The sequence below is a fragment of the Polistes fuscatus genome, unplaced genomic scaffold (genome assembly GCF_010416935.1).
Source record: "Polistes fuscatus isolate 324 unplaced genomic scaffold, CU_Pfus_HIC Scaffold3, whole genome shotgun sequence".
Classification (NCBI taxonomy): Eukaryota; Metazoa; Arthropoda; class Insecta; order Hymenoptera; family Vespidae; genus Polistes; species Polistes fuscatus.
The window spans coordinates 3,492,211-3,508,891 of NW_025113107.1; the positions used below are offsets into that span (position 1 = coordinate 3,492,211).

Here is a 16,681-nt window from a genome sequence, read left to right on the forward strand (position 1 = left end):
ACAAATTTTTATTTACGTGTTTATAAGAAGAGGACCATTATAAAAATCATAAGATTTTTTTTTTAATAATACTTTTTCCATTCGACCAATATCGTATTCTCCAATTAAAAGTTAAATCAAATTGAAATGAAAATAATAGGACGGAATCTACGTGGTATAAAATATCGATCGAGAGTACAAAAAACAGAAAGAAAAGAAAAAGAAAAAGAAAGAGAAGAGTCTTTTTTTTTCGAGCGCGATAAAGGAAGACAAGGACAAGTAGAGAAATAAAAAAAGATAGGGCAGATAAGAAAGAGGAGGGAAAAAGTCGAGATGACGATGGTGCGCCGCCCCTTGCAACGTCAGCCCTGGCTCTGAACACCATCCCACGGAGAGAGAGAATCGGTCGGAGGACTTTCTAGCGAAAGTGATGGTCGTGGTGGTTGTGCGTGGAAAGGAAAGGAAAGGAAAGGAAAGGAACGCGCGAAGGGATGGTAAAGCAAAGCATGGCTAGGGAAGGCAAGACAAGGGAAGGGAAGGGAAGGGAAGGTAAGGCAAGGCGGCTAGGCAGAGCGCAGGGCAAGGCAAGGAAAGCAGCAACAGCAGCAGCAGCAGCAGCAGCAGCAAGAGCGATGGGGTGAGGAAAGGGAGAGAAAGAAAGAGAGAGAGAATGCGTGGCGGGGGTGGCTAGGTCTGGGTTCTGGACGGTGGAATCGTAGGTGGAAGTGGCGGGAGAAGGTTGGTTGGTCGTTCGGAGGACGTCGTTGACGACGTCGACGACGACGACGACGACGACGAGGAGGAGGCGGTAGGTATAACCTTGCAACCCTCTTGCGTGCGTCGAGGAGGAAGGGGAAATGACAGGAATCCCGGGAGAAAGAGAGAGGTAGAAAGAGGTGGTAGTAGTGGTGGTGGTGGTGGCGGTGGTGGTGGATTGAAGGCAGTAGTCAGGGGTGCAGCCGCACAGGGCGGTAGTGACGGGCGTGACGTAGTCGGTGGAGGATGTACGCCCCTGTCAGCGAGGGTACCAGCAACCAACAACCAGTCCTGGTCAATCCATGGTGGTTTCATCCGCCAGGTAGAACGCAACACCAACAACGTTTTCACCTGTTTATTCGCGATCGCCATTATTTTTGATTAACAAAAACAATAAGAAAAATAGAATAAATAATTCTCGCGAGAAAACTCTCGATCGTCGATCGATATTACGATTAAAGCTAGGTATTATTATTATTACTTGCACGATATGTCGGTGGTGATTGATTATTACACGATGGATCTTACCACCGGATGGTATTAACGAAATTATCCAAGAGGATCTACGATCGAGTGTATGAGGGAGGAGGAGGAGGAGGAGGAGGAGGGATAAGGACGTGCGCGAGGCGTAGACGTGTGAGTAGTTTGATCATTTTGAATAGGAGATTTATTCAATTTGATGATCATTTTAATATTTTCATTCGATTCGTTCCGATCAAGCTCAGGTCCAAACCCGTTAAAAGTATTCTTACGGTTCCTGAGATGTGGTCATGCTTATTTCGACAGGAACCTTCTGCATTACATGCACGTGCTGTGCTCACGTAAGAAGCACACGCAAATACGTGCACCGCGCGTAACGGTATTTGACGGGAAGTTAGGCTTATTTCATGGCTTGATAAACAACGTACCTCTTTTTTCTCGTTTCTTTTTCTTCTTAAATAGCGGACAAAAAGTCTCTCAGAGACGCGTTCCTTCCTTTTCGCTCTTTATTCTATGGAAGACGCTAACGATCTCCGATTTAGAGAAATTTATTACTGCGTGCTCGTTTCGTTCCAAAGCAAAAAGACGTTCCTATAGGAGTTTGTTAAAATAGAGGAGGAAAAAGAAGAAAGGATGCTTGAATTCCTCCTCTCTTTTAGAATCGTTGGAATGCGACGTAATTTCGTATCTCCCTTTTTCAGAACGCATAAACGTTGTTATAAATTATTTCAGATGACAAGAAGAAATAACCTCGTTAAAGTACCAAAAAATATGATACTTTAATCGTAACAATGATCATATTATTCAACTAACTCACAAGACACAACTTTAATCGATCATAGATCAGACAAATACAGAAATCATTGAATAAATGAAACATCCTATATTACATCGAAATAAATTCTTATTACGATTTGACAATCGCTAAATAACATTTAGCGGGAAAGATGATCGATCGTAATATTAATCGATTATTATTCGTAATAATATCCTATCATTGAAATATTCTACAATGCGATAGCCTTAGAGAAGCACTTTAATAGAGAAATCGAACGGTTTGGTATACACTAGTAATAGGGGCCAGGTTCGTTACCGATTTGGCCTAAACGACTCTTCTCTAACTTAGGGTCGACGTATGAAGAGTAAAAGAGAACGGAGTAAGAGTAAGGGAAAGAAAAAAGAGAGAGATAGGAAAATGTAAGAGGAAAGAAAGAGTGGGAGAGATGAGTCCGGAGAGAAAGAACCACGGCTAGCTAGTTTCTCGTAGGACAGCAGTACGATTCAGATCAGCGTACGAGTTAGAGACGGTACGCGTTTCTTTTTATTCGTGTTTAATCAAACAATGACAGACATCTTCAAAGACTTCTAATAGATATTTGAGTTTCCCGCCTTCTAATTATCTCTTATCTTTTTTTATCTCTCTCTCTCTCTCTCTCTCTCTCTTTCGTTCTATTATTTTTTCTCGCGACCGTCAAAAGTAAAAAGGGGAGGGGAAAGGAAGCCAAGTTTAAATGCGAAGTTTCTTTCGCGCTCATTCTTCTCTTTCACTATTTTCGTCTCTTTTCCTCTTCTGCTTCTTCTTCTTTTTTTTCTTTCTATTTTTTCTACACAGTGATTTGACGACGACACGATGATGACATTCGCGATTCTCGACCTTCTCTCGGTGGTGACATCCCCCATGAAACATTTTCGTGGCTTCGTCTCGACCCCTCTTTTGTATCTTTCTTTTTTTCTCTGAGGGAAAACAAAGAGAGAGAGAGAGGGAGAGAGAGAGAGAGAAAAGAAAGAAAGACATACGCATAGATAGAAAGAGACATTGTCGGACGAAGTAATATTGTACTGGAAGATCTGTGCGGTTAATAACTCCAGTAACGCTTCAGAAGAGAAGAGTATATATATATATATCTATGCGATGACAAGTGCGTAGGTGGTGTTTTCGGGAAAAATAGGGTGTGGAGAACGATCATTGTTATCACGCGAAAAAGGTGAGTGCGAATTTTCTCGCTCGAATTACCTTCTCTATTTCGTTTGACCATCATTTTCTAACGTCATCGATGATAACATTTTTCTTTTTTTTTTTTTTCTTTTCCTTTTTTTTTGTCAACTTACGAATACGCCAAACTTTCATTCATCGTAGATGTTGTTACGATTTATTTTTTAGATGTAATCTATTTCGAATACGTATTCTTTATCGAATATGTCACGCACCGATCACTTGTACGAGAATTACCTATCGTTCGTCGTGTATTTGTTAGACAATTTTGCAGCAATGTATAGGTATATATTTTTTTATATTTTTATTTATTATTTCTTCCTTTTAAACGTCGTAAGAATAAAACGATGTGGCCGTAAAAAGTGTTTGAGACTCGTCCTCGTAATTTTTTGTTGTCGTTGTTGCACCCTCGCTAAACTCGACTGATATCATTCGTTACAACGCGTTCATGCTTTGCTCTTTTCTCTTCCGCGCGTTATCTACCCTGCGGCGATTATTGTTAGGATTCAGAATTCGCTGGACCAACCATTTTTCTTCCCTCTTTTTCTATCTTCTTTTCTCTTTCTATTACTCTGTCTTTTTAAGGGGTTGAGAAATATAGTAGGGAGTATAGAGAGAGGGTCGACGATGATCGTCGATGGCGATACGTACTTTTTGTTGCAGTATCCACTCTATTTTACATCCTCCCCCTCCTTGCCCCTTTCCCCTCTCTTGCTATATTTTTTTACGACCATCATCTCATTTCTCCGTTGCGTTTTATAAAATTCCCATTCCCACATCCTTTTTTCCCGTCCTTCCTTTTAACGTTACTCTCGTTTTAATAATTTGAAAGGAACTTCAAAGTGTACTGCAATTTAATAGGTATATGAAGGTAGGTATATGAAATTATTAATTATCACGAATAACGACAGTTCATCGAGCTATTATTAAAAGTGAAATTCGAATATAATGGTTATTACAATAGTCGCTAACGGATCGAGTTATGCCAAAACGGAAATGCGGTTTTTTTTCTTTTTAAGTTTTATCTGCGTGGTCGCACAAGATAGAAAGAAAGAAAGGGACCTTGCGTAATGGAATAAAACGCGAAGAGAGAGAGAGAGAAAGAGAATGAAGTTACCGGGTACGGGCTAACTTAATGCATTAATGCAGTTTTCTTTCTGCAGGAAAAGCAGACGTAGTAACGTTGTTATACCATGTCCTGCGTTGTTGCCTCTTCGATTCTATCTTTATTAACCAAACTCACGTATTTTCTTCTTATGCGTCCCGTTGTTCAAGAACAGTGATTTTACTCGCGCGGTTATTTTTATTCTTTTTTTTCATCTTTCGATAAAATACAGCGAAACAAATTCTTTCCTCGAAATAGAAACGATGAAATAATAATCGTTATCGCGCGAATTGACGACACAAACCAACGGCGAATCTGGACGATAGGGAGGATGAATAAAAAAGAAAAGAAAATGAAAAAAGAATAGAAGAGAGAGAGAGAGAGAATAGAAAAAAAAGATCGATGATTCCTCCTTCTCCTCCTTTTTCTATCTGTGTTCTGCCACTTAGCAATTGAGAATCGTTGTCATCGTCATCATCATAAGTTTTACGTTTAGTAATGCGGCGCGCCCAATTTGCACGGCTTTCTGATCTTTCCACGAAACGACGAAAATTCTTACAACCCGGCTCTGCTCGGCTCGGCCCGGCCCGGCCCGGCCCGGTTGCGATAATTTTTCGCTTCGTTTGTTCGACGCGATGACATAATACGCGCGCCTGCCATAAAAGATTCACCGTAATACCGTGGACGTTCTCACGCGCACATATGACACTCTCTTTCTTTCTTCTCTCTGTTTCTCTCATTGCTTCTCTAGAAACGAGCGCAATACGTATTATCTTTAATATACGCATACTATACACGCTTTGTGAAGAGAGAGGGAGAGAAATAGATAGATAGAGAGAGAGCGCTCGCGCGCAACCTACGCTGCATCGCGCGTTAAAAATGCGCGTGCGCGCGAGTCAGCTTTTACATGTACATACATACACACATACATACATACGAGAGGAATCCTACCAATTCTATCTATCTATCTCTTTTTCTACATACACATATTTTTCGTTCCTCTTCATTCTTCACCAACCCCCGTGGTAGCTGTTTACGTCGTCATCATCGTCGTCGTCGTCGTCGTCGTCGTCGTCGTCGTCACCGTCGCCGTCGCCGTCGTTGCGGCGTCGTCGCCGTCTCTTTCTCTATCTCTCTCTCTCTCTCTTTTCGTGTGCACAGAAAGGAGAGTGCGTATATATGTATGCGCGTGTGTGTAGGAGCAGCAGCAAGGGACGCGCGTGCGGCCCCGCAGCGACCTTGAGCCTCAACAACCCCCCACTCTTTTAGGATCGCGTCAACGGCGCCGCCAGCATTTCCCCCACTCTACTCGATTTTGCTACATCCCCACCAATCTTTGCTGCTCCTCGTGTAGGTTCAACCCCCACTCTTAATCCATCCATCTCTCTATTCCCACCACCTCTCGGGCATGGCTCCATAAAGGTGTCTCCCGTGCGAACCCTCCCGCAGACTTCTTCTTTTCTCCCTGCCTGACTCTTGCTATCTCTTTCTTTCTCCACTCTTCTTCTCTTTTCTTCTCTTTTTTTTTCGTCTGAATCTTCTATGAACGAAAATTCGTCGCAATTATTTATTTTGCAGCACTCGCGACGATCGTCAGATTCAATACCAAATCCGGCGAGTGCGTGATGAATTTTGTGCGAATTTATAACAGGAACGTGGCTATAATAATTAGACTCTTATTTTTCATTGAGAAAATAACGCTGCATCATGAGTTTTTTTTCTTCTTCTTGTTTTATACATATTTTTTTTTCTCTTGCAAGAGACTTCCAACGAGTCTTCTATCTCTCCGTTTCTTACAATTTTATCTCGTTGATACGTATTGCATCGTGAATAAACTGACTCTTCCTTCCTCTCTCTCTCTCTCTCTCTCTCTCTATCATAAGGAGATTCTATTTTTATGCTTCACGTGGTATTACGAAATCTTCGAAACTCTCACAAAAAGTACGTTTGTTTATCGTATCTGTCTTACGTAATTTCATAACTTTATACTTTGTTTTCGATAAAGGAAATAAAAAAAAACATTAAAAATGAATGATTAGCAGAATGAGATGCTGTTTGCGTTTGCCGTTGCTGCTGGTTGATACGTACCTACACCGAACGAATTCCTTCGAAGACGAACAGAGTCGTCGTTTCCCTTCGTGTGTTCGCAGAAATGAACGATACTTTTTTTTTCTTCTTTTTCTTTTCGGCTGTTTATAATAGACATGACGTAACATGCGGTAGCCCACATCGCACTTCCGTGCCGGAAGGTTCTTCGGGGTCTGAGACAACGACCTAACAACCAGCCGAAGCCGAAGCCGAAGCCGAAGCCGAAGCCAAAGCCAAAACCAAAGCCGTTCCTAATTCTTTCTATATACACTTTCTACATAGGTGGGGTACACTTTGTTTTTCGATCGTTCGAAAGACCATAATAATATATATATATATATATGAATATTTTTGTCACGAGCCATTTTACGAGGAACACATATGCAACTTATATTATGCGTTAAAACTCTTCTCTTCTCTTCTCTTCTTACTTTATACTCTCTTAAAGAAGAAACTTTTTCGTTTAAACGATGACGACAATCTCCTCCTGTCTTTTTACGTAACGATGCGACACCGCGTGTTTTGGTTAAAATCATATTTGCGGTTACCTGCTTTTGAAAATGTCGATGTCCAATCTACGTCATCCGAAGCTTGGATAAATAGAGAATATGTGAGGGAGTATAACGAATATGAAATAAATCGAATTGATAATTTGCGTATTTCATTCAAAACACACGTTACGTGGATTCATTTTCTTTTTTTTTTTACACACGACAAATAATAGCCCTGATATGTATTAATTAAACAATATTCGAGCACGTTGTATCAATTGACGTTAAATTCGTTTCGTACGATCGTCCAGATCGTGCATTTGTGATCGTTGTTACACTCGTTTCAAGGTACGACGAGTTGTGCCGAACTTTTAGTGACGTAATAGATCGATATTGTCTTATGCCGAAGTAAACGAGAGTCTGATTTGTTAAAAAGAAAGACGTAATTGGTCGAAGAGAGAAAGATTAAGAATAATTTTCTGCGTGGAGACCTAATCTCATGAGAGAGAGAGAGAACAAGAAATCGGAAGCCACTGGCGCTAGAAATCCGCATTTCGGCCCTGGCACGTGTTAGAACGAAAAGTAGCGAATGGTGGGGATTCAGCGATACCTTAGAAGTATTAGAGGGGGTATGATAGAGAGAGAGAGAGAGAGAGAGAGGAGACACCACCAAAGCGTACCCGAAGTCATAGCCTTAAGCAGTCGCCCCACTGTCGCCCCCACCCTCTCTAAAAAAGTCGAATCGTGCGTTCCTCCCATCACCTCCCTCTTCTTCCTCCTCCTTCAGCATCTCCTCCTTCTCCTCCTCCTCCTCCTCCTTCTTCTTCTTCATCTCTCTATCTCTCTTTCTCCCTCCCCTCTCTCACGTCACTCTACCACCACCGAAAACCGCTGCCAACGCTGTGCCGAAACCATCGAACTCATACTATTTCGTCCAACCGCATTTGCATCAGCACCGATGACCCATATTCACGTTCTTTTTCTTCGCGACGCGTCCTCCTACTCGTCGAATCCTTCCTATATTTCCTTTACAACTTCTATAACTTTTGTCTCAGTATTTTTTCATTTTTCCTTTACCACCTCTCTTATTATTATATCCTTTATTACTTCCTTCTTCCTCCCCCTTAACGTTTTCACGGCGCAAAGTTTACTTCGAAGAATTTGTGCGGGAAACAGCGCGCGAACTTTGAAATTTTCTGTCGTCGCGATCTATCTCTCTCTTATATTCTTTTATTTGTTGTTGTTGTTGTTATTTCTTCATTGACGACGCGGTGGTCATCGTCATCGTTAGTTGTGTTGTCCGTCGTAATCGCCGTAATTGATTGTGTTACTACTCGGCGTTGTTGAGATCGATTTTGTTTTATGTGCGAGTGAAAGGAGTAATAGAGAGAGAGAGAGAGAGCGAGAGAGAGCGAGAGAGAGAGAGAGAGTGAGAGAGAGACGGAGAGAGAGAGAGAGAGAAAGTTTTTCGTAAGGTGGAACTCGAGGATATGTGCGCCAAGAGACACGTGTACGCGACATTCTCTGTACATTGATCTTTCGTTCACAGTGCGATTACGAGAATAAGGGAAGAGAGAAGGAAGGAAGGAAAAGAGGTGTACTCTTTTCTCGTTTAGAAACGTTACATTTTAAACTGTGAAAAGAAGGAGAGACGAAAAGAAAGACAAAGAGAGAGAGAGAGAGAGAGAGTAGTGCGTAAATTTCGTCGTTGAAAAGAATCTCGGCAAGTTTCATGAATAGACTACGCTTATCGGATACATCTTTGTCTTTACGTTTGACAACCGGTTACGACGATCGGTAATACCTACCTTCTTGGATCTATTTTGGTAGGTTTCTTTCTCTTTTTCTATCTACCTTTTTTATTGAATTTTTGTTCTTTTTTTCTTTTTCTTATTCATTTTCCCCATCTTTTTACTTGTTAGCGAGACAATCGATTAGTAATCGCAAGGTTATTGCGTGATTGGTCAGAACAAACTTGACATTCTCGTCCCGCAGACGAATTTAATTTATTGATCTTTAATAGCTGCGTTTATTATTATTTCTCTTACTTGAGAGAGATATCGAGAGAGATATCGAGATATCGAGAGAGAGAGAGAGAGGGAGACTTAGAGAGGGAGAGAAAAAAAGAGAAAAAAAATCAATAAAAACAAATTTGATTTACGCGATCGATTGCGCTCTCTCGTCATCGTCCGATTTTCTTCGTATTTTTGCCATTCGACGATAATATTGATGCATTATGTCACTGATAAACGACGTTACGATGTGATTTAACGAAATTTCACCGAATTAACTAAGCCGTGTTTTTTTAATTAGGTCAGTAGGAGAAATACACGTTGTATTTGCGATTTTTTATCGTTTTTAGCTATGTAGGTACTCGTACCGAACGAAATATTTACTATTCCGCGCTATTCGAATGGCCTCGACTGGCACCATCGCTATCAGTCTAATTCATCAAGATCGCATCGAGATATAATAGCGATTGCAGTCGTCCGTGTATCGAATCGAAAATAACTTTACGTCAAGTGCCTCTCGTCGAACGTTCGATTCGTTGAAAAATTGAACGATGTTTTATTTATATTTCTTCTTTTTTTTTTTTTATGATTGTCGCATATTTTATAAAGTCTTGTCCGATCAATCGTATTAATTATTCTTCCTGATTTTGATGTCCATCGAAAAATAAAAAAAGAAAAAACACCTCGAATTCGTATGTTATTAAACGAAAATACATTTCCTGTATTTTCAGGATACAGTGCTTTCTAAATCGATCGAAAATGTCAATCGGTTTCCAAAGGACGGCGTATACTAATGAATAAATTGTTTCTATTTCAGCTGGAAGAACAGTTGGGCACGAGCGCAACCAAGAAGGGCGCAACCTGTTCGAAGGTGGCAGTGACAGGGGTGGCGAAGGTCGCGGGGTCGGGTCTAAGGGTGGCATCATGGACTCTCATCAGCAACAATTCTGTCTTAAGTGGAACAGTTTCGGCATCAATCTAGCAACGGCATTCTCGAATTTATTCGAAAGCGACAGGCTCGCTGATGTCACCCTTTTCTGCGAGGGTGAGTACTTTTTTCCTTTTCTTCTTCTACATGTTTTTTTCTTTCTTAACTTCTTACCCTCTTTTTGTTTGAAATCTACTTTTCTACGACGTAATCGTATATTTTTTGATTCGCGTCGTTGTTCATTCTCCGTCGCGCGTGTGTATCTCTTTTCCTTACTGTTTTCCCGCGCGTCGAAGTTTCCGAGCTCGTAGTCTGACCATACCGGAGGCTCTTACTACTTGTGCAGAAACACGAGTCACAACCACCACCACCACCATCACCACTACTACACTACCACTACCGCTACTAACAGCAGCATCACCACCACCACCACCACCACCACTACCACCTGTGGATGGTCGCGTTGCACTCAGACTTTCTCCACTTCTCAAGGAGTTAAGGGTAGAGAAAGAGAGGAAAGAGAGGTCGCTGCACCGGGAGTGCAAGGAAAGATGATTGGCCGAACCCTACTTCTCTCTTTCGACTATCCAATCTGAAGAGCGAATTTCTACAGTCCCTGAGAAAAAGAAAGATAGAAAATTCTTCCTCTCTCTCTCTCTCTCTCTTTTTTCTTTCATACACAAATGCAAATTTCTCTCTCTCTCTCTTTCCCTCTTTTTCTCTTTCGTTCTATCTTCCTCTCTGTATCTTACTCTTTTTTACACGTTCTATACTCGTCCGATTGCACCGTACGTGCATACGTTCTCTCGACCACACTGGTCGGTCACGTGTGCATACGTGTGTACACGTGTGTGTATGTGTGTGTGTGTATGCCTTCCCCCGACGGATGCATCGTCTCGCTTGCTGCAGCTGTCGTCTTTGCGAAACCGCAGTTTGCAACGAGCCGCGGTGCAATGCGCTCCGGGTTCCTGCATTATGTAACGCGACTTAACATAAGCGCTTACGTTTAAACAAAGTTCCTCTCTCTCGTGAGTTTATATTTTTTTTATCAATATTATCGCGTAATGTTCAACGAAGTATGCAAAATGATACCTCACATTTTTTTTCTTCTTCTTTATTTCGCGTGTTTTTTAGTCGCTCGTGTAAATTTTTATTCGCTCTTTTTCTCCCGTGATAATTTGATTATTAATTGTGAACGTTAATACCCGAATAAAGTGCATGTTTATATTATTTTAATTATATGAAAAATAAAAAAAAAAATAAAAGAAAAAAGTGATAAAAATCATTACAAACTTTACGAAACGTAAAGAATGGAAAGTTCACGTCTATTATTAAATCTTCGTTAATTTCGTCAAGAAAATTTTGTTGGAACGATTATACGAATTATTATAATATAATATTTCCAATTAAATAAATATTTCAAAGATTTTAATCTGTTAGTAAAATTTGTTACACGTTCTCACAATAAAACTTATACGGAATTTTTCGTCATCGTTGTCATCGTCGTCGTCGTCGTCGTCGTCGTCTTTGCTGTTAAGTCGATGTATGTAACTCGAAATGATTTATCAGTGGAAATGATAAGGATACTATACGCTGACATGTGCGACTAGATATACGCCTGAATTATCAGTCGCACAAAATGAATAAGAATCATGTTGTTTTCGTATCACGTCACCTCGGATTCTCTATTTTTTGCACTTTAATATCGTCAATCGCGATACGCGTGATCATCAATCGAAATGCATTCTTTTAATACGAATTATAATTTAATATTATTTTTATTTTTATTTTTTTTTTTCTTTATTTTTGAAGTTATTTTTTTTTTTTTTTTTAACGAGAAACGACAATTTCAAATTATAAGAGATTGCATTTTCGAGTGATCGATCGAATATCTCCCGAAGAAAGCAAAAGAAATCAAACAAAAATAATAAAAAGTGTTAGAGACCTTTAGTATACTTAAGAACTAGTTTCATGCTTAACGCCGAAAAGACGGTCGATGCAAAACTACGAAAGAGAAATAAAGGAAAAGAGAGAGAGAGAGAGAGAGAGAGAGAAAGAGAAATAGGGGGAAGTAAAGAGGGAGTCGGCAGTAACACGACGCTTTGTCGCCTCGAGAATGGTCTCTCTTTTCGAAAAGATGGAGGGTGAAACGTAAAAAGAAGGTCGGTAGGTGGGAAGGGTTCAAGGACGAACGAATGGGGAAGGTAAAGGAGCCTTCTGTCGTTATTTCTCTCTTTCTCTCTCATTCTCTGTAATACTACTAAAAGTATTATAGTTGAAAGAGAACCCGTCGTGCGAGTAGCTTAACATATTCCGATATACGACTTTGCGTAGATAATTTATTATTGTTAATATTTGTTTGATTTTTCTGATTAAAATCTTACGCGTTTAAATAAATAGAATTTTTGTATTATTATAATTTGATTATTCTAATGAATATTAATTGAAGATTAATTGCATTAATTGATGAATATTAATTGCAAAGATTGAAGAAAGTAGGAAGTAACGTATATGAATTTTTAACCAGTTACTCGATTCGTATAATAATGGTTGTAGAAGTAGAAGGAAAAGAAAGCCGAAAGTAGGACTGTGAATTACAGTTAGATCTAACAGTTTTTCTATTCTCTTTCACTTCCTCTCGTATATTCGATGCACATAGCCACGCATCGGTACTCTGTTGTATCGACAGGCACGCGTTACTCTTATTTATAATTTAAGCTTGTGTGTGTAAGTCTTCCCTTTTCGTAGCTAGAAGTTTACGTTCTCCTACGAGATATCTCTGGATGATGGTGCAAGTGTTCTTTGCTGGTGAAACTGTTACCGAAATTCTATATCGAGGTTCCTGGGCTAGTAGTTTCAAGGCGCCTACTGTAACTCGAGTGCACGCGTGGTTTAGGCGTGGTTCGTGATTTCGTGCCACGACGAGAGAAAAACGATGAACTTTTTTTAAAGGATATAATATACCCAATATCTTCTAGGCTGCTACTAACTCACCTGCTGATTTTTTTCGTTTGTCAATGATCTCCCATGAACTTTGGCTCGAGTTCATTCGTATCCTTAATTACCCGTTTCGTGACTTGTCCATTAAATTTAATCTAACTTTTTTATCGCAACACGAATAATTATCACACGTTGAAGGATTATTTTTTTTTTTTTTTAAATATTCTCGACGTTGCAACGTTATTCGTTGTTCTTCTTTCTTTTCTTCTTATTCCTTTTTTGTTTCCTTTTTTGTTAACATCGGTCTGGTACGATAGAAAAAAAAAAGAAAAGTAATTAAAATAATTAGCAACGTAAAATAGTGTTTGATTGTCATCGCAAATTATTCCCGTTACAGGCGCCTACATTTTTTTGGGTTGCCACGCGAAGTAATCACAGACACGCATCGCGAAGTTGTGTATGTGTGTGTGTATGTAAGTCAAATAGAGTTCAACCAAATCTAACGTAGTGTACAAGAGACACGTGGAACATTAGAAACCTTTCGCGTATCGTTTCCCTTTTGGCTCTACCGACTCTCGACCATTTCTAATGTTTTTTTTTCAGAGGTGCGAAAATCCTTCTATCGTACTATTTAACTTTTTTCATCCTTTTTTGTTTATTTTTCGCACGAGACATTAGTCGCAAATATTCTTAGAAAATTCATTGGTATTGGTTTGATGGTCGTCGAGAAATTAAAAAAAAAAAAAATTATGAAAAATGAGGCCGGTTGGTGGTGTAGGATATTTCGAAAATTATATTCCGCTTGGTGCTTTCACTCTATGTAAATAACGACTACTTTCTATTCCACCAAATTTGCTCGGTTACGTTTTGATTTGTTATTTTATTATAATATATTCGATTAAATATATATATATGAATATATAAATGTTCACATATGTTTTTTCCAAATCGAAATGATAGGAGTTGCTAAACTGCAGGCTTGTATATCTCATAAACGAATGAAAATTAGAATTCTGTGTCAGTAGATCCATGTCAAGAAGATAAAGCGCGAACGGTTACGGTTTTTGATAGTAATGTCTATCTGGGTCTAGGAAAATGCTTTTTAAAGGGTTTAGTTAAACGACAAATTAGGTCATTTTTTTATCGTATAACGCGTATGCGTCTCTAGAGATACTGGAAAGGGGGAGGGGAAAGATGCAACTCGAAGGAACACGCATATGTCAGTAAACTCGTAGCCAAGTCTCGAGTTTGAGTTTCACCACGTGGAAGATCGATCACGTACGAATTGATAATCCTTTTCTAGATAAATGAAAGTTTAACCGATATATACATATTACACGCATGACATTTAAAGATTTAACTCTTTTTCCATTCTCTTTATTTTTTGGTTTACTAGATAGTTAATACGAGGAACTAGACCGGTTAATTTATTTTCGTTTGATGCAACAACAAACGCTCTTACCTATTGCCAGTAGTAAAAAATATATATAATAATAATAATAAAAATAGTATGCGTTTATAGTGTAATAAATTACGTAGTTCTTTTGAAGTTGCTTTTTTTAGTCAGAAAAATCTATTGAGGTCAAATACGCATATGGGTGCGTATGCGTTGTGAGACCAAAAAATAAAAAAAAAAGAAATGAAGAGGAAGAAGAAGAAGAAGAAGAAGAAGAAGAAGAGAAAGAAAAAGTAATCCTTTCTAGAAAACGAAGGTCGAGAGAAGAGAGTCTTTATACATTACATAAAACGAGTAACCACGGTGTATGTATCTCCGAATATAGCTGCACATAGTTTTCTGTATTTATAGATAACGTATTTCTTTCTGAATATAGCGCTGCCATTGTATACATCTGTTCATTCTTCCGCGAGCTCGCATGAACGAAGCGCGTTTACTTTGTAAATCGAACACGGTAGTATGAATAAAATAGGGAACCGTGTAGAAGTCGCACAGAAAAGGGTGTGGTTTATCGAAATATCGATATTTTTCCTAGTAAAACTTCCGAAAACACATATGTTTGATTTCTTTTTTCTTTTTTCTTTTTTTCGGTTATTTTTGTTTTGTTATTTTTTTCGACAAACGATGCTACATCATCGTTATTTAAAAAAGAAAAAAACATTTTAACGTATTAACAAATAACAAAAATAAAAAATAAAATACTACAACGCCGCAATAATGATAGAACGAAGATTAATTCCGATATGTTCGCGAATATGTCATTTATCTTAATTCCTTGATTAGTATCTCGTAGTCTATACAAAATTCGAATTTTATATTATAATATCCTGACTTCTTTTCTTTTCTTTTTTTCTATCTCTAATTTTTGTATTTATTCCTCCTCTCAAAGGTAAGCGCGAAGGCAACGAAGCACGAAAAGAATTATTTCTCAATTTGATGAAGTTACAACGTTGTTGTTCTCCTCCTTTACCCATCCTTTGCCATTACAAACGCATAACCTCCCCACCCTCCTCCCTTCCTTCCTCTCTCTTTCCCGTCAACGTTATAAATGAGCGCGTTTTCAAATACGACAACGTACCGCGGATGATTACCAACAAGAAAAGTACCGTAACAATTTTTTTTTTCGCTGACCACCACCACCATCATCCAGCCGAAGAAAAAATAGAGAAACGAAAAAAATTCAAACCTGTATTTCTTTCTAAATCGAATGCCTGACTTCGGTCTGTTTTTCTTTTCATCTCTCTCTTTTTATTTCTTTTTCTTTTTCAGTTTAAAAGCAAGAATCAACGTTAGAACGGGCACAGAAATGATCGTTAAGAGTTGAAAACGATCAAGAGATGATTTTTTGAAATGTTATTCTACCGGAAGACGATATACATTCTTGTTTTATATACATATATATATATCTTTCTCTCAGGTATTTGGGTAAATTTCGTTAATCTTTGTTTGCTTCTTAAATTCACGTTCTAATACGGAGGTTAGAGAAAAGACGACGACGTACGACGACATGGATTTTTTTATTTCTAAAGACCAACAAAAAATTATCCAAGGTCTTGTTTCGTTAGTGTTACAAGGCAAAACCATATATATATATATATATATATATATATATATATTCATTCGTATTCGTTGCGAAACTCTTTTTCACATCAGACTTTGATAGCGCGCATGCGAGCCTTCGCGCACACACTCCCTTATCAGATCGTTATGCTAGTTGCGCCTAAAATATTATTAGGCTGCGTTCAACCTGTTCCGTACGGTTTTTCAATAGCCCGTGTTAAATCGACCGAATAGAGATTTTTTCATTTGGAAAGGAATAGAAAGAGAGGGGGGAGTAGAGAGAGAGTGAGAGGGGAAGAAAGATAATATTTTTTTCTAAAATAACGAACAACGCACTTTCCAAGTAATGAATTGAATTATGATGACAAGAGTAATAACGATAGATTTAGACAATAATATTCGACGAATATTTCGATCGAACGCAATGTTTAATCGACATCTTCAAAATTAGGTCAATAACAGAGTGTTACGCAATCAGGTTCGGCCTTAACGCTTGTAACTTCTACTATGTGTTCTTTTTTTTTATAGAGTTTTTAAGTTTCCAGACCATGTTGATTATTTATAGACATCTACGTACTTTGGATACATAGCTAAGCTTGGAATTAGAGAAAATGATTTTTTGGGGTTAAATTAATGAGAGATAAATGTGTTTCGTTTTATAAAATAGGATAGGCAACAACAAAATATATAGATAGAGGAAGAAATTTGTCATTAAATTTAGGCATCTGTACTTAATTCTCTTTTTCTATTTTGTAATTTCAATTCTATAATTTTTATCGATCGTGTTAAATTGATTTTTCTGTTTTTTTTTTTTATCTTACATTGTAACAAAGCAAAATCGAAAGAGCCATATATATCGGCATCGTTTCTTCTATCAATTCTTTATCTACATA

The 16,681-nt window shown here is 38.5% G+C and overlaps 1 protein-coding gene across 1 annotated transcript in view; it reads left to right on the forward strand.

Moving 5' to 3' along the window:
• Window positions 1-926: 926 nt before the first annotated feature.
• The window catches only part of LOC122519996 (zinc finger protein chinmo), a 41,052-nt gene continuing 25,297 nt past the window's right edge, over window positions 927-16,681 (forward strand). The window contains exons 1-2 of the mRNA XM_043639867.1: window positions 927-1,057; window positions 9,722-9,949. Coding sequence (XP_043495802.1) covers window positions 982-1,057; window positions 9,722-9,949 — 304 coding nt within the window. The 5' untranslated portion in view covers window positions 927-981. The remainder of the gene's footprint in view (window positions 1,058-9,721; window positions 9,950-16,681) is intronic.